This window comes from Poecilia mexicana, unplaced genomic scaffold (genome assembly GCF_051168715.1).
Source record: "Poecilia mexicana isolate PSO_F unplaced genomic scaffold, ASM5116871v1 scaffold_15, whole genome shotgun sequence".
Taxonomy (NCBI): domain Eukaryota; kingdom Metazoa; phylum Chordata; class Actinopteri; order Cyprinodontiformes; family Poeciliidae; genus Poecilia; species Poecilia mexicana.
This window is the reverse complement of record NW_028263384.1, coordinates 24,512,187-24,530,729: the sequence shown is the minus strand read 5'-3', so window position 1 is coordinate 24,530,729 and position 18,543 is coordinate 24,512,187. Positions and strand designations below refer to the sequence as shown.

The following is an 18,543-nucleotide window of genomic DNA, read 5'->3' as shown; positions in this document are numbered from 1 at the left end:
CCACCCTGAGAGCCGAGTTGTACTCAGAATGACCTGTTTAGCATTTGTCTTATTATAAGTCATGTTGTTACACTTCAAAGGTCAGTCATTTGAGGTAAAGACAGTATTTTAGCCATTCGCAATCTCACCTTCAAACATATGAGATAAACAGCCTAAAGAAATCCGCCCACTAACATCCATGCAATCAGCTTTATTAGAGAGCACACAGACATAATCTAATGAGGAAGGAATGGAGAACTGCCCTCAGACGGTTTATGCGCTTGAGGGTGACAACCACATAAAGCTGGATCCTGCTTAGAAATACAATCTGTTTGCGGCGAGGAGAAAACCTCCCTCGGCATCTGTCATTCAGAAGTCACACACATGTACGAACATTAAGCACACTTGTAGAACCGTGTTTCGTGTTAGGAGGCGAGTGGCTGAGGCTTTGCTCCATGCACCATAATGTGTCATTATAGTTCTATTACTGCACAGCAAATCATGAACACTGACATACAGCAAGAAAACGCTTCACCACACAGAGTCTGTCAGTGAGAGCGCCTCGTAAAAGCCTGGCGTCATGTGTGTACCCCATCAGCAAGTCCAGCTGATGTTTGCTTCATGCAGAAGTGTGATATGGACACTGAGGCTATGGGATATTTGCTATAGCTGCTCATAGCACCATGAGACAACTATAAAAACATTCTCTTAAGGGCTTTACTGTTCAGTTGCTCCTGCTGGCAAATAGGGTGGAAATGATTAATTGGATTAATGATCAATTAATCGCTAACTGGAGCATAAAGACAAAAAAAAAGATATTTGCTGAAAGAACAATAAGTTCAAAGCAGCAAAATTGTATAAATAATATGCACATTTTGGATTTAAGATAAGAAAAATCAACTTTCGTCCGTAAATATGTTTTAACCAGAACTCACAGAGTGGCATAATTTTAGCTTTACCTGGTTTAAAACAAAATCTTCTACACCTTTTGACGCCAAATAGCTAACTGGTTAATGCAAAAAAAAAAAAAAAAAAAATCAGTTAATCTATAAAATCTAATGTACACTAAAATAATGCTGTGTCATTGCTTTTTAGGCAATAAAATGTTTATTTTATTTGCATATTTTAATGTATTTCGGGGGAAAAAATGGTTAAATGAAAATCTGCAGGATTTAATTTTTTCAGTTCAATCACAGATACATTTCAGTTGATCCTAGTTTTCGAACAGTGCAATATGCTTCATCCATTATTCAAAGTAGCTTAAAAAGTTTTCTATCCAACTGAACCCAGCAGATTGCATCGAGTCACTGGCTTGCAGCATTTACTCATCCAGGAGTAAATGCTGCAACAGAAGCATTTACAGAAGCAACAGAAGAAAGCCAATTGCACTGAGTCATTGATTCTACATTGACTCCAGAGAAACCTCCAGCTGAGTCTGACTCAGTACGAGCGACCTGGGGGCTCTGAACCAAATCCAGGCCTTATTTCTGGGGTTGAGTCCAGAAACCTCCATTTCTTTGGTCGTGATTCACATCTCATGACCTTAGTCCACCTTCTCAAGTTGATAACCTTAGCCTTAAACTTGGAGAAGCTGACCTTCATCCTGGCTGCTTCATACTTGAGTAAAAACCTTAATTGTTCTCTAAAGAAGATGGTTTAAAGACACCAGCATATCCACATAATTTACAAAAAGTTCAAGACAAAAGATCAGAGCCTGAGGTTTCTGAACCAGACACCCTCATATTCATGATTATGCTTAAAGGTCCTTGAATGCCACAAACAGGATTGCTGACACGGCGGAGTCCAACCACACGTGGAACAATTTTGTGCTGTGAATGTGCAGCTTTAGCCTTCATTTCACTGCAAGACCTTCATAGCATCACTGCTTTACCCAATATTTCAGCACCTCTTCAGAATGCATTGAGGAAAATAGTTATACGTTTCCTGAAGCTCTACAAAGCACATCAAGAGTGAATAACCAAACTCCAATTAGTCTCTTAGCAACTTTCCAAGGCTCCTGGCCTGGTGAGCTGTTAAACAAACTGGAGGTAAAACACACTGCTCCAGTCAAATCTGATGTTTGACTGGAGTAAGCCTTTCCAGGAAGGCTGAGAACTGGGATTTCTCCGGAGTTCAAACACAGTTTACAAGTGAATCAACCTCAACAACCTCACAAAACCCATTAACTGCAACTTTTTGGATTAAATTAATAAAATACCTCAATTTTTCAAATTATTAGTACTTACTGAGATGAACATCAATGTTTAAAAGTGCTGTTTGCTCAAAATAAATAAATATGTTTTATAACCTGCAGCAATTTGACATTAGAATTAAAAAAAGAAGAAAACAATTAGCTTGTCACCTATGCAACGAGTCATCTTGTGGTGCAATGCATGCATAATGAAACTCCCTGAAATCTCTGCTGGTCCCACCCCCCAATCCAAAAAAAGAAAACCTAAGCATTTCCCAACTTTTATTAGCGTGTATGAAGTGATTGTCGGAAACTATAAACATGACCTGCTGCAGCATTTGTGAGAACTGACGTGTTTTTTTCCACTGCGCCAAGCTTTGACAGGTATTCAGATGACTGCTAGAGAAAAAGGACTGCAATTTGTCCTCACAGTGGATAGCAGCAGACTGTGAACATGCTGGAACAGATATGTGCATCTAGAGAGCCGGAGATATGAGACAGGAGCGCAGCAGACCTCACCTGAACACCCAGCCGCCTCACAGGGAATCATAAACCCAGGGTTTCTTAAATGTAGAGCTACCTTCAGTAATTGCTTCTAAGGAAGCATTAATTTGGTCGAGCTGCACCTCTGCTGAGAAGGATGACATCACAGTAAAATAACAATAATTTCAGGCTACTTAATTTGTGTGGAAAAAAAGAGTAATTACACAAAGAGAAAATGATGTTTTCTTTGAACAACCCAGGGGTTTCCTGCAGGATCTGAGGAGAGCAGATCCTGAAGGTTCAAATGCAACCTTACATGCACCCAAGCATTCAGCAAATTAATTCAAACCAGACACAAGTTCAGTACAGCTTATTGGGTGTTTATTAAACTTGCTATTTATCACTGTAATAAATTACTTTTACACTGTAATTGTAATATGTTTCACATTGAGCTTAGGTTAAGTTATCCTGAGTGACCTCATTAGTTACACTGCCATAGACTTCGGCCTCTCCTTTTTCTGCTGTATTCTCTTACTACTCTCCACTTTTGCATTATTTGTCATCATTTCAACTTTTAACTTTATGTTTGTTTTTGTTTTATACGAATCATAGAAGCTGCATCTGGTCTGATATTCTTTCAGCTGTGACATCTTCATGGAGCTGCTGCCAACAACTCAACGTTTTCCTCTTATAGATGATACACTGGACCCTGTTTCAGTGTTTAACCCTGTCTCTCTCTCCTATTGGCTGAGCTTTTACTGCGCTGTCTTTCATCCTGTGGTGAATCCTCCAGTTCTGCTGGAGGTTTCTTTCTGTTAAAGTCAAGTTTTTACTCTCCACTGTCACTACATGCATGCTCACTATGAGGGATTGCTGCAAAGTCAATGGCACAATTACATTTCCAGGAGATGTGAATGCTACAAATCAATGACTGACTCTTATTTGCTGGATTTCCTTAAATGGAGCACTGATTGTTCCAGAGGCTGGTCATTTTTGACCTGGACTGTCTTCTGCAGTGGCCTCCTAATGACCCATTTGTTTAAGTTGGGTGTTTTAAGCAGGGAAGCATTAAAACCCTACAGGAAAAGTGCAGTGTGTGATGAAAACTAGCAATGCACATGAGGCTAAACAAACACTATCAACGATGAACCACATTTTATGCTGTTGGGATTATTTTCATCAATAAGGAGTGTGGTCAGAGCTGATGGGAAGATGGGTGGAACTACATACACATGAATCCCACAAGAAAACGTCTTGCAGAGGTTCACCTTACAATGCAAATCACAGTACAGTGGGCCCTACCCTCCTGTTGGCAGGTTCATCTCTTTGTGATTTTTCTGTGAAAAGTAACCTCAAATTATTTGCAGAAAATCCACATATAGATTTTTTCATAGAACATATGTAAGATATTCTTGGGATATAGCCCAATGCTACTTGCCATGCTACTGGTGAGCCATTTATTTTCCTTGGGGATTATTAGCTGTACCCCAAAGAGCGGAGATGAGCAAGACTGTAATGGTTTCTACTCTTCATATTAATGCATATTATGAAATATTTTATATTTGAACTATTGAAATAGACAGTTATCAGCGTTTTTACGAAGGGCCTCAAGTAGGGATGACAATTTATGTGGCCAATTTTCTTAATTTCGGGAGATCAGTGACAGGCTGATACTTACATATAAAGCCGATATTATCCACCAAGATTATCTACCTCAGCAAAGGTCTAAAAATCAGTCACTGTCCTGTTGCAGTTAACATTAGTCACCCCACTTTTGCCAACTCAGCAGCTTTCTTGCTATATATTGGCAGTAATTGGAATTGACTTGTCAGGCTTTATAAAGATCAGAAATCGGCAATCGGCCAGAAAATTGAAATCAGTGCAACTCTGGTCTCAAGAATTCACAATATGCTGTGATCTCCAACCCCCATGAATACTGGTGGTCTTCTGTAAACATACATCCAAAGCTATTGGAATGGCTAAAGTTAAATGTATCTATGTGTTAGGATGGCCTAGTCAAAGTCCATGCCTAAGCACCATTGACAATCAGTGATGGGATTTGAAAAGAATGGAAAAGCACCACAACCTTAAATGGTTTCACAAAGCTCAGATTTTTTTTATATGAAAATGCCAGCTGTTATTTTTTTCTTTTAGGAAAAATCAGAAACTTCTAGCCACAGAAATCAAAGAAAGCAGAACCCATATCAGGCAGGTGTTTGAAAGGAAGCTCCACTGCAAACAGGATGTGGACGATATGGGCTGGGAGACCACACATGTCTTACAAAGTGGTTGTTCAAGTGGTTGTTCATGATGAGCTCCAAAAACACATTGTGGGCAATTATAATTGCATGTTTCATCGATTTAGTGTAATCTTTGCATGCAGCCTAACTCTAAAAGTGAGGAGTTGTGTTCCCCGCTTGGCATAAACATTAATTTTCTGAAGTGGCCAGCGCAGATGCATTGAGGGTTAATAGCTGGAAGGGATTGGAACTTGTTTCAGAACTCGGTAAAACCCTGCTCCTGGGTGAAAGCAAGCCTGAAGCCAGACTCTTTACACACATTACCAGGAAGTGTTAAAACCCACCATCCACAGGTGTCAGTGCTGTGCTCCAAACATTTTTAATGGACCAAAAAGCTGCAACAACAAGCAGAAAGAAAATCAAACTCCAGCAAGTCTCTACAGAGTCACTCCTGCTGCTGCTGCTTTTGATACACGATTTGTTTATTGAGTTCCTCACAGGCTGAATTATTTTAACTCTTGGCAATCAGCTCAATGCAAGCTGCAGCTTGTTGCTGGACATGTTATACAGAGACCACCTGCACCTAATAATCCTGCTTCAACACAAGAAGAAGAATCAGGAGAATGTATAACAAGATGTCAAGCTTAGTTGAAGATGAAAATTTCCTCTCTGTTGCAGGTGGAAATAACTTAAAATAAAGTTTCAGGTGAGTTGATAGGACAAATATATATTTTTAACTTGTTATTAGTGAAAGTATGTAGTGCATACTGCAGATTGATGTCAAGGTGAACCACAACCAAGGCAGCTGTAAGTTTATTTAAGCAGTATGTATATCTGAGCATAGATTTCACAATAAATTATTTACTAAAAATGGCAAAACTTCCACCCATGCTGATGAAAACTCCCCAAAGACTCGCATCACTGAGCAATTGCAAATCGATCCTCTGACAAATGAACTAATTATGCATCATTTAACAAGTTAATAATTCACTCAAGCCACGCAAATGCCACAGAAACTCAACTCCAGCGTGCTGGAGTTGCTTCTCTCAGCTCCCTGTTGAAAACCTCCTCCCCGGAGAGCAATGAAGAAGCCTTTACCTGAGGAGGTAATATAATCCGGTCCGCGTTAAAAACGTAATCCCATGCGGAATCCTTTCCTGGTATTCCTCCTCTGGATGAACCGAGGAGCAGCGATCCTTCCACCTGGAGTTTCACTTCAAACTGGATGACTGTGCTGATTAGAAGCGGAGAGCAGGATGGGTGCAGAGTTGTTCCCCCCACTACCCCTCTCCATCCCCACTCCCATGGTTTGCCCGTCCCACTTCAGGTTTTTTCACCCAGCCACAGATCGGCGCGGCTGTGAGGAGAGGAGAGAGGCAGCGTACGCCTGCAAAGGTATTCATGTCCTCTCACGTTTTGTCACGTTAAAACTGCAACATCAAGGGATTTTATTTGACAGTCTAACACCAAGTAGGGATTCATTACAAAATGGAAAATCTGAAACGTGTGACAGTTATCTGCATTCCAGACCTCGTGTTTTACTGTGCAACAGTCACACTCATTATAAATCCAGCTGTTCTGTGAAGGCTTCAAAGGTTTGTTAGAATATTAGTGCACAAACAGCTTCGATCTTTTTACACCCCCCTTTTCATTCGGAGTGCCCCAAGGTTCCATGTTAGGTCCAATTCTGTTTTTATTTATTTATTTATTTATTTATTGCTACTAGGGTTAAAAAAAAAAAAAAAAAAAACACACACACACATGGCTTTTCATTGCTATGCAGATGATCTTCAAATATATCTACAACTTAGTCCAGACACTAATGTCTGGTTTCCACTCCATGGGTTGGTGCGGTCTACTTATGTATCAATGTCCCTGTGTTCATTGGAAGTTAAAATCACACTTTCCTAACATTAGTCAGAAATTAGGTTTGCTTTTTTTTTAGCTCAGAAAAAAGCAAAAAATTAAGTTTGTATTGTAAATTGCATTATGATCAGTCAATGCTTTTGGTAACCATGATTATCTCCAAGTAAGCAAGTAGTGCCCTCTTCCCTTTGCATTAAAAAGCAAAGTCATGCTGCCAGTCATCATTTATCAATCTTTCAGGAACTTCAATGAGAGAATTTGAGTTGTTGTGAAAAAATCTTCAAAGTACCCAAGAGAGTCCAGAAGGCGTCAGGACCGTCTCGTGACGATGATTCAGCAAAAGGATTGAGTTGCCACTCCTGTAGAGCTTGATAAGGAATGGCAGCAGTCAGGTGCAAATGTCTAGAAAGGGATCAAAGAAGCCACTTTAAGTCAGACTAACATTCTGTACGAAGTATAATGATTGAACTCCAGGGGATGTGGTCAGGATACTTCCCAGGAAATAAGGTGAACGGTACCCTGAGTCCTGTGTCATGCAGAGAAATAAGCATCCTGAGATAATTCATCCATGAGTTTTGCCTAGAAACATAGCTAGAAAGAAAACAAGATATAAAACGTCTCCCAACAGCACCTTTGCCAAACTATTCAGCAGTAGAATAGGGCATGACAAAGGGCATAAGTACGAGGCAAAGGGACAACTAAGTGGTTCAGAGATTTAAACTCTGAAACTTCTCAGATCCTAATCCTAAAGGGGATTGAGACTTTCTATAAACTGTATTCCCCAATGAAAGCTTGTGAAACTAGCTATCTTCTATCCTTCCTAGTTCTGGTCTAGTTCCACCATACAGGACAATTCAGAGTTGTTTTGCGAACACATCATATCCACGGTCACTTTGGTGTTAATGACCTTTTGTCCAGCCATTGTATCTAACCCTACCTCTCCTAACACCCGACACTTGATATCAGCCTTACATGACTCCCAAATCCTGAGCTATAGTTGGTTTATGCAGACTGTTGGTGCATAAGGTGTTGTGGATGCTTGCCTGCCATTTGAAGCTACAAGTCTGAAGTACTGCTGTAAAAGAGCTCATTGTGTGCGCTATTACAGTCTCTGCAGGAGCCACTGGGGAGCTTTATTCAAGATTAGATCCCTCTGCCCCAAGTAGACCAAGAGGGCGGACTGAGTTTCAGGGTTACTCATTTCTCTTACACCCCTGCCATCCTTTTGACAGGTTGTAAACATAGAAAATTTGTAACTCACAGCTCTCTGGGCTGGATTTCCTGTAAAAACATAACCCCTCTGCTTCTGATTTTAGCTGGCCGACACGGTGACGATGCAACTAATGGAGATGTGAAACTGCTCATCTTTTTGGACACCGCGTTATCTGCAGCGTATATGTGAGATTAGCGTGTGAGCACCCTCGAGGGTGCACTGCATAACACCATCAGATACTTCAGTCAAGTCAAGGATGGTTCAGTGGTTCCAGATGATACAACGGATCTCATGTCTCAGCACTTTACTGCTTCCACATTTCATGGATTGTTCCAAAAAGGATTTAGGCGGGCCGGTTATACCTTCCTGGAAAGATCGTGACCTTTAGTGCTAACTAGAAGATTCTGGTATGATTTATTTGCAAGGTGAATGGCAGACTAATTAACTTCAAAGTAGTTCTAATTAGTACCAGGAAAGTCATCCAAGTCTGTTCGTCTTTGGGTCTTAAAAACTTTCAGACTGATGTAGTGAAACAAAAATATAAAATATAATTTGAGCCTTCAAAAACTTGTTTATTAGTGCACGTACTGATGCCAAACATGGGTACATCTGTTTATGAACATGGGTAAGATGAAGAGAATACAAAAAACAGTCAATCCCACCCTTGTACTGCTGGTTTAAAACAGTCTTAGAGTCTGTCGCACCAATACTCTGACGTTTCAATGTGTGAGGGCACATCGATGTGGAAGATCTCAGGAGGAGTCTCAGGAGGACTGTTGACCCCTGAGTCGCTGTCAGGGTTGGACCCGTTTGGCTCTCCTGCCAAATATTTCGCCTCTGGTCTTTGGGCAGGAAGCGATGTGTGTTGGAGCAAGTTCTCAGCTTTTGGTTTGATGTTTCTAAAGTGTTGCAGATGCACCACTTCCCTGCTCTCTGGAATGCACGGAAACAGCAGTGAGACCTCCTTGCGAAATCTGGAGCTCATGCCGAAGTATATGAGTGGGTTGTAGAAGCTGGCAGACTTGGAGAAGAGGCGGGTGACGATGCTAGTGGTGCTGGGTACGTGGAAGCCCCAGGCCGACCACATGGAGACCACCGCGTACGGTGACCAGGCCATGATGAAAGCAGTGCAGATTACAATAGAAATCTAGTGGGGGGGGGATAAAAAATCACTATGGTTTTATTTTAATTTCTGCAACCAAATATGTCATGATTCTACATTCGACTTACCCTCGTGACATCTCTTTCCATCTTCCTTTGTCGCGCAGAGAGAAAACCATCAGCGGACATTGCATTTGTGCATTTTACAGTCTTTATAATAGATATGTAGGAGAAGAGCATGATGATCACGGGGATGAAAAAACAGAAGATGAGGATAGAGATTATGTAAGACTTGTAGATGGTGGAATAATTGGCTTTGGACCAGTCCACCTCACAGGTGCCATAACCCCGATCTGCAAAACACAAGATGCAGACAATCAGGCTGTAGCTCAGTAATTATTACAGATGAACTGATATCCTCTTTTGATGTTGTTGTTATTTTAGTTTGAATATGGACCATGCAGGAACTGGTTATTATAACTTCTCTTGTGCTTTCTCTTTTGTTGCTTCATACCAGCCATGCTTTAGTTCCTTCCTACTGTGGTAATGTTTCATACCTGGTTTAGTACTTTAAAGTGCTCATAATACTCGTTGAGGAAATGGGTTTATATGTCTCCAATTAATTTGATCTAGCTTTAGGAGGTCATTTATATATATATATTTTTTATCAAGGATCCTAATGTGTGATATTTCTTTTTTAAATGTTTGTCACTTTTGGCTTTTAGTGAAGAGTCATTTGACAAGAAAGAGGATGGAGAGAGAATAGTCAGACATGCAGCGTATGGCCTGATACCATGAATTGAACGCAGGAAAACCACGTCGAGGATTATATCCTCTGTAAATGCTACCAACTGAGCTACCCAATGCCCAAAAGTCATATTTTGTAGAAGGGGGGGAGGTGAGCCAAACGAAAATCAAAGGAAAAGAAAGGGGGGGGAAAAAATCCCAATTAAATGAAATTATAAGTGAGACTCAAACATTTTTAGTTTTATTTGTCCCTAAAATACCCAACTACCAAGAAAAACTAAAAAGGAATGGCTAAGTACATTGATAGAAAACAGTTTTGTACAAAATAGACGCAAGTGGGCACAAAAAAAACATTACATTTTGGTGAGGTTTCAAACTGGAACAGACCTGTGTAGCTGCCCCATCCCAGCAGCGGCGCGACAGACCAGAACAGCGCTCCGGTCCAAATGAAAATTAGGGATATTGCAATGGTGTTGATGCTGATGCAGTGTGCTGCAACGATACACAGCAAAAAGAAAAGGCAATGTCAAAACAACAATACGTAGTTCATGAGTTTGATTTTTAGTTCTTAAAGGTTAAATGTTTTTGGCAAACAGAAACAGTGAGAGGCTCTGAAGGAAGGAAAATTCTTGTTACTTGTTATGAATGTCAGCACTCTCATTGACATTTGTTGAACAATGAAGTCTTTTATTGACAGCCTTTACCAAACATCTGAAAAGGACACAATTACACACATTTTTGCGATCAGAGGAAACTATGAAAAGGTCAGCTCTTTCTTTGCAGTTCTAAAATATACTTCAGAGCTTTGCTATAAGGAACTGCAAAAGTATTCATAGACCTTAGACATTTCAATATTTTGTCACAAACTTTATCAGTTTTAACACAAATCTATGCTTATCTGTTAATGGAAAGTAAGGTTCCCCATTTTGTTTAACATTTTAAAGTTATAAAAAGAGTCCATTTTTTTTTGCCGAGTCAATACTTTGAGGGAACACCTTCAATTAAATCAGAACTTGGAGTTTTTTTCCTCCGTCTCTCATACAGATTTGCACTGAACTCTTTGCCCATTCTTTTTGCAAAACAGTTGAAGTAAGACTGAGAGGATCTCTGAACAACAATTTGAAAGTCTTCCTACAGATTCGCAATTAGATTTTGTGCTCAAAGCTTTTCTTGCAGGATTTACCTTTGTCCATCCTGCAATTAACTGAATAAGGGAGGCTGTTCTTGACAGCATAATGTTCTGCTGTGGAAATGCTGTGTTTTTCACCCTACACAGTGTTTTGTGTGCTTTAGTTTGGTCTCATTTGACCACATGTTTGTTGCTCAGGACAAGGAAGTACATTAGTGTTTTTTTTTACTCTGCAAATCTAGCCTTTACGGAAGAGTGGCAAAAAGAAAACCATTTTTGAAAGAAAGTCAAGAATTTCTGTTTGCCATTGCCCGTCCTGCCACTATAGATGGACAGCTATATTCTTTCTATGGTATGTTTTAAAGGCTGAGATATTGTTTTGTAAGCTAAACCTGCATTAAACTTAACCACAAATACATTTCTGATCTATCTGGTAAATTATCGGACAACTACTTTGTGTTGTGCTGACCCATCACATAAAATCCAAATGAAATAGAGGCTTATGGTTGAAATTTGACAAAAATGTGTAAAAGTTCAAGAGATATAAATACATCTGTAAAACTGTAAGTACCAAAACTCAGAGCTTTTTGTAGCTTTCACACCAACTCACCTCACATACCTGGTGGTTAATTTGCTCCTTAGATTGTTTAAATTGCTCTATTCAGACCTAGGTTAGTCATTTTCAATGGCTGTATTATGGCATATAATGCAACTAGTGATATCCCACACTCGCCACTAATGGGCACAGTTTACAGTCACAGAGTTTTAAAAACAACCGCCAACTACGTAAAATCAGATACAGTTTTTCACCCTCATTTCTATGTAATTAGGACATTCTTTGACATTCGGATGTAGTCTCAAAAATAGAAAATGTCACCTCAAATTGTCTTAATAACATACTGGAGAAATATAAATGGAATGGCTCGAGACGAATGGTAGTTATTTTCCCAGATGAAAACAGAAGCAGGCTTTTCTGTCAGAGGAGGTCAGTGGAATGAGAAGGAGGCAGCCATGATGGCCCTCTTTGTGTTTTCACACTTGCACTCTGAGAAGTTTGTTCTGACCTTTTTGCGGGTGGCATCCCTTGATGTATCTGGTGACACTGATGACTGTTAAGGTGTTGATGCTCACAAGGCCAAAGAGCAGCGTGAGGAAGCCGTCTACCTGGAAGAAGATGGACACAGGGGATTTATTTCATTTATTGCATGGCATCTTTACAGTGTCTTCACCAGATTAAAGATCTGATCCTTCCAGACCCAATATTTGCATCATTCTTCAGTCAGATGCTACCGTAGGTCATAATTTGGTTGATTATTCTCCCAAAGTTAAAGGTGTCCACATTGCAGTGCAGGTGCTTTTGCTATATTTTATAATCTTTTTATATCTTGTAGCTACTTTTTGTCCCAATGCATTATCTTTCAGCTTAATAGTTAAATAGTTTGATTGTTACATGTGAAATGTTTAGAATCTGTGTTTTTTGCAATACTGTTGCTGCCTGTTTTGGACAGAACACTTTGCAAAAGAGATCTTTGAAATCATTAAGTACTCGCCTTGCTAAATAAAAGTTAATAAAAAAAAAAAAAGCTAAAGCTCACAGCTAAACAGCTCCAGCATATTTAATAAAATACAACTTTTTACTGTAAATTTTATGCAAACATATCTGTCCATGCATCAATGCCCAAAAACGAAGAACAATTTTTCACTTTGACAAGTGAAGCTTTATGGCTTTTGCTATAATAAGTAGATTATGGCTCCTTTCATCTTCTCACTCTGTTTCTTCTTGATGACACGTAAGCATCCTGCAAGGTTTCGCTGTTTTACTATTGTGACCTTTCTCTTTTAAACATGAACATACTTTGGTTTATAGGGATATAAATCTTGCTAAAACAAGAATTTTTTTTTGTTTTAAAATGATTCTACTGTATTCCAACTCCGGCAGCTAAATCCTTCAAAATATGACCTAATCAAAAACGATAACAGCAATCGAGGTGACGGTCATCCACAAAACAAATTATTTTCTCACTCTAACACATTGTTATTTAAAGTATAGCAAGTTTAATGACCAGGAAGAAATCGTTCCCATTTTCCTTTGACCTACATGTTGATAACATGTTGACGGCTAAAAGAAACATGAGGAAATAACTTTATCAAGCTATGTTGGCGTTTTGGTATATTATGTCTGCTTTAGTGATGCTGTATTGCTCCTACAATCAGCTTTTTAATTTTTTTTTACTTTCTTGTAAAGTCTGTTGTACATCCCTCGTTTAAATTAAATACTCAGGCTAACTAAGATGAACAGAAAAAGTGAACTGAATTGGATGATAGATAACAGAATTATTGCGTTGTATCACACAAACCGTGGTCATCAATTTTTACCGCCAATGGTGTTGATGTAAACTTTGGGTTATATATTGTTTGCGGGCGAATATCTCTGAATTACAACCCTTCTTGAAAGGTGTTGCGGTGTTTCCATTTCTTTCCGACTGTGCAACACCCGGCTCCCTGCTGAGTCACTTCCAGGTAACACACCTCATTTGAGGTCATTTGCTAATTACTATCTTGATCTTCCTTTGTACTAATCCAGTTACACGCACTCATCACCACTTTCTCACTCACTCTGGTTCCTGGGGTTTTAATTCAAAGCTAGTTTCTTGCATATGTAGGAAGAATCAAAAGAAAAATAAATTATGACTTTAATGTTTTATGCTGCATGTTTGCCTCTGTGAAGCCCAGTTCAGCTTCCTAAGGTGCAAATACACAGAGCTGGCTGGGGTTTGTTCTGGTCACATCACGTTTCGTGCACTAATCTGCTTCTCACATGCTTGTTCACATGCTCTTTCCTTTTCTAAAGTGTTGCTTTTGGAGTGTACCCTTATTTTTAATTTTGACTACCACCCCCATCTCAGCTCGCCTCTCAGGGGAAGGTAAGATAAGAGTGGCACGCTACAGCTTTTCAACACCTTGTTTTTCTATGATTTTTCAGGGAGTTTTCCCTGACGTTCCTGCACGGATCCCAACTTTCCTCCAGAGAAAGCCTTGAGCAAGAAAAATAGCCTGCTTGAATTCCAGGCAAAAGAATGACAACAATTTAATTTTGAGCTGTGGCTGCGAGCGGATAAGAAAACACAGGGATGAATGGCGCACTTCACTGCTTACACACATAAGACTTGTTTTTAAAATTAAGTTTTTAGATGGAAATTGCAATTGTGTTGAAAAATTTGAGCAAAAGGTTAAAATATGCTAAAGAAAAATCGAGGGAAAAGCTCCTAATAGTTCTCCATTTGGTTGTTGAACTTCTACTAGGACAGGTTTACCCATTTAAAGGTCTCCAACATGCTAATCTTATTACAGATTTAACCTCTAGCCTGCATGGCGAGTACCAAAATCCCCTGCATATGCACTCGCACACACTCGCACACATGCTCTATTCATGGTAAAACCTCTGCTGTTTTGTAATGTAATGAATTAACTGGGAAAGATAGACAATGCACATAATGTTGTTTGCAGTTCAGAACATTGTATGATAACATCTTACCTTTTTAATTGTTATTAAACTTCATTGCTATAGCACAGCTTGAGATTTAGCAGAGAAAAAAAAATCCAGAACACAAGGAATTGTTTGGCTTATTTAGCATTTGTTTTTACATTTCATTTACCTGGCAAGTCCAGATCCACGTGATCAGATACCCGTCATCTTTCAGGATGTTAAAGATTTCCAGAATTCCTCGAGAGTATCCAAACACCGAGATGCTGGCATCAGAAATGGAGAGGTTTAAGGTGAAGAAATCTGTTGGTTGGAGTAAGGCCCGCTGGCGGTACAGGACAAATATCACCAGACTGTTTCCAAACCATGAAAGCCATCCTGCAAAGAAGCAATATCAGAGATATTTTCAGGACTATCTTATCTGATAGTGCAGGTAAAACTAGATTGGTAAAATATATTCAAATATAGATGATGTTCAATAGAAAAGCTACACATTGTCTAATGTTTTATAATGCAAAATATAATCATTTGTTGGTGTAGTAGTTGACTAGCAACAAACCACGTCATTATGAGCTGTACTTGCATAATTTATACAACATAAATTACATGTGTGTCCATTTTACCATGAGCATATTTATACTGTGGGTTTTATAGTCAGATGATGTTAAGGTAGACGAACTGATAAATTTGCCATTTCACGTAAAAAACCTGCTTGGCTGGACTTTAAGACTTTGATCAGATAAAACACAAAGTTCCTATAAATCAAGACTAAAACCAACCTGCCTAGAGTTCCCTTTGAATAATAGCTGGAACATTAATATGTATAATTGATTTTGATGACATTTGACAAAATGTAATGTTTATTGCTTGTTTCATAATTGGTTACTGTGTGACGTTTTTTGGTTATAAGCACTTTGAACTTTACTTGTCCCCTGCTTGTTTAAATGTTTGCTTGAATTTTTTCAATGAAAAGGAAAAATGGTTCATCTTTCAATACACGAACACCTGCGGAATAGGAGCCTGTCACTAAGGTTAGACAGTCGTTGACTCACCCAGCACCAACAGGTAGACTCCAACGATGGTTTCTCCTTGTTCAGAGAGAGGAGCCTCTGTATGCAGAGTGCTGAGGTTATTATTCCTCCATGGAATATTCACCACCTTCAGTGGAAAACCCTTCAGCGTTATTTCCATGGCCTGAACTTTGATGCCTCGGCATGAATCCTTTCTGTCCTCGACTACGGCTTTGCTCGCCACTGCTTCCTGCAGATACTGCCGTCGTTCACCAGTAGGGATGACTGGCCAGTTGGTTTTAAATCCAGCTTAGACACAGTCACTAATACCTGCCTGCTCGCTTGTTCCGATGTCTGGACTGGTAATCCTATCTATTTCTTACAACTAAGAAGATAGGGATTTTGGGTGGAAATCCTTGTCAATAGCAATGTATCCAGTAAGCCTTATAGAGTCACTTGTTTTAGTTTTAATTAGGTAAAGTACCAGGATTAATCAAAGACAATCAAAGGACATCGGTAAAGTCTAAACAGATAGAAATTTTGAGCTATTGATCAAATTCCAACCTGCCTTTTATTTTTAATCTGGTGTGTTTTTTTTTTTTTTATTATTTCAGCTTCATCATTTGAAAAACGAATCCACTCCAACCAGCAATATAATATCTCCACAATTTTCTCATTTGCTTTCTGTCAACTTCATTATCATAATTATTTTTGGTCTGATTAAGCTTCTTTGTAAATTCTTGGACTACATAACATGTTTTCAACTCATTGCAATATCCTAAATTTAAAAAAGAGAAAGTAGAAATGTACCTTTTCTACTACCTGGGAGGGTTATAGCTGTATAATAAACCAGGTGGAGTACCTAGATGGATGATCAGGTGTGAAAGTAAATTTTATTTGACTCAACACCACGTGCTCTTGGTGCAGATGGACTCATTTTAGAGCAAGATGTTTACTTATCAAAATGTTCTTAAAATGCAAAAATCTTAGGTGCAGCCCAAAAATTCACCTTCTTTTTTTTAACATTTGCTTTAATTTTAATTCCATAGTAAATAGGAGCACAAACCTCCAGTGATTTTTACACAAAAGATCACTGGAGAAGAGCACACCTTGTTCATTAAGCTTGACTAAATATAGACACCATTTTTAAACAATGACCCCGTATCAAGGCCTTGTTGTTGAACGTAGACTACGGTTGTTTTGTTTTCTTTACGTCACATAAATTTCACATTTTAACGGGGGTTAAATGATCTTTTTATACATCAAAATGAAGATTGGGCCTCATGATTGGACCTATAATAAATGAAGCAACACGTTGACAAACATGAACAGTACATAAGCTTTTGGTTCTGTAAATCACTCAGAGCAAAATGTCTCTGTACTTCAGGAATACGTCCCGTGAAGCTTCGCCATCTCTCCAGACATATATTTAACTTCTACTAATCGATTCCATTCACATGAAGCAATGGAGGCGGCGACTGCACTTCAACTGTGACGGAGCTTTGAAGTGTCAAATGATGAGGATTATCCATGCTGCGCCAAGTTCATTGTGCACTGATGTCACTGCTGGAGCATCTGGCACTTCAGGGATGCAGCATGTGGGGCAATACCACATGATGTACGTAACTACACTGAAAAAGATGAAATTCAGCTCATTTTATCCAAATGAGGCTAGACGTTTGTTATTGATTAAAACACTCTTGCAAGCTTACAGTTGCGACACATTTCCCCTCCTCCACTTTCCTCTTCACAGTGAGCTTCTCTGTGGTGGAGCATCTACCGAAGTGGGAACCTGAGCCACCGCCCTCCATGTGCGTTTAGCTTACAGTGCACACCTTGTCTTCCTGATCGCCCTGCCACACAGCAGCTCTGCTGGCCCTCAGGATGTGGAGGGAAGGGCTGCTGCCAGATGCCTCAATGCTTCCGAGTCCTCCTCATGAAACCCTTTTAGTCTCTGAAAGCCAGACGTAGCCAAGAGGAAAGCAGGGCTCTGACCCTAATTGTCACCTGTCCAGCAGCTAACAAGGAACCCAGTCTCTGCTCATTCAAAGGAGAGGATTCTTCATGACACAGCTTAACCTCAGCAGTCTACAGGAACAAAATTACATTCAGAATCTTCTTTGGTTTTAGGTTAATGTGGACAACGTGGAGATGCTTATGCAAAAACCTCCTGCCTGACATCACTGGGTGCTAAGGTGTGGCACCTGCTGCAGTGAAACCTAATCAACAGATTAGACAGTTTGGCGACAAGTGAGAGGTGGATTTCATGTTGAGGACAGCTGCTACTCGGCTTATGCTGCGACTAAGTGAAGAGGTCAAAGGTTGAGGAAAACCCTGCGTTCAGCAGGTGCTAAGTATAACAAAACATCTGTCAACAATTGACTCAAAACAAGGGTGTGAAGGGAGGGTGTTGCAGTCCTTATGTTCACTGGAAAAACAGCATGCCTTATTTGACTAGAGAGGCTTTCAAAGCTTAGCACAAAGGAATGACATCTGCAGAGCTTTGCAAAATTTTCTCATTTTTATTACATTTCATCCACACGTTTCTGTGTTTTTATTGGGGGAAAGTCCATGTATCTAAAGTGGAAGGAAAAGGATGCATGGTTTTTACTTTTTTTTTTTTACAATTAAAAATCTGAAGCATATTCAGCCTCTATGTACATCAATTTTCAAGTTTTGCCAAGATTTAAGAGCTAACTTTTATTAAATAAAATAATAAAATAAAATGCACAGCTTGAAACAAAATGCTTGTCATGCGCCTCTGACGTCGCATATATTAGTTTTAAGGTTGACATTCTACAGAAACTCTCAGAAGTCCTTAAAAACAAAACACCCAGGACAATCCGGGCATTGAAATACTCATTGGATTTCAAGGTTTTGTTTACATGAGACTGCTGTCTGGAAACAGCCAGTATTTTCAGAGTTTGGTTGGGGAAATGTTCCACATTTAAGGATTATACATGGTTGGACCAAAGTGACAAAATCAGTTCTCATTGCTGCAGTTGCATGAAGAAAATCACGTCATTTTGTTATCAGCCTCATGTTGTCCGCCCCTTCTTGTCACGACCCCAATAGCAAACTTCCCCCCACCCATACCATG

At 39.5% G+C, this 18,543-nt stretch overlaps 2 protein-coding genes across 3 annotated transcripts in view; both read right to left on the bottom strand.

The window, feature by feature from the left end:
* vit (vitrin) overlaps nt 1-6,163 on the bottom strand; it is a 32,715-nt gene extending 26,552 nt beyond the window's left edge. For both annotated transcript variants that reach the window (XM_014982061.2, XM_014982066.2), the window contains exon 1: nt 5,992-6,163. The gene's annotated coding sequence lies outside the window, so the exon portion shown is untranslated. The remainder of the gene's footprint in view (nt 1-5,991) is intronic.
* Nucleotides 6,164-8,535: 2,372 nt separating this feature from the next.
* LOC106914893 (visual pigment-like receptor peropsin) lies at nt 8,536-15,673 on the bottom strand. Its single transcript, XM_014982076.2, has 6 exons — nt 15,486-15,673; nt 14,606-14,811; nt 12,014-12,113; nt 10,208-10,312; nt 9,203-9,426; nt 8,536-9,119 (listed from the first exon to the last, which is right to left on the bottom strand). The coding sequence occupies exons 1-6, from the start codon at nt 15,622-15,624 to the stop codon at nt 8,661-8,663; spliced, it is 1,233 nt and encodes a 410-aa protein (XP_014837562.2). The 5' UTR covers nt 15,625-15,673; the 3' UTR covers nt 8,536-8,660.
* Nucleotides 15,674-18,543: the final 2,870 nt, after the last annotated feature.

Coding starts and splice junctions, on each gene's coding strand:
- LOC106914893 (XM_014982076.2), bottom strand. CDS start 15,624: ATGGAAATAACGCTGAAGGGTTTTCCACTGAAGGTGGTGAATATTCCA. Junction 9,427..10,207: donor GGGATGGGGCAGCTACACAG/GTCTGTTCCAGT, acceptor TGTGTTTTGCAG/ATCGGGGTTATGGCACCTGT. Junction 9,120..9,202: donor TGGAAAGAGATGTCACGAGG/GTAAGTCGAATG, acceptor CCCCCCCACTAG/ATTTCTATTGTAATCTGCAC.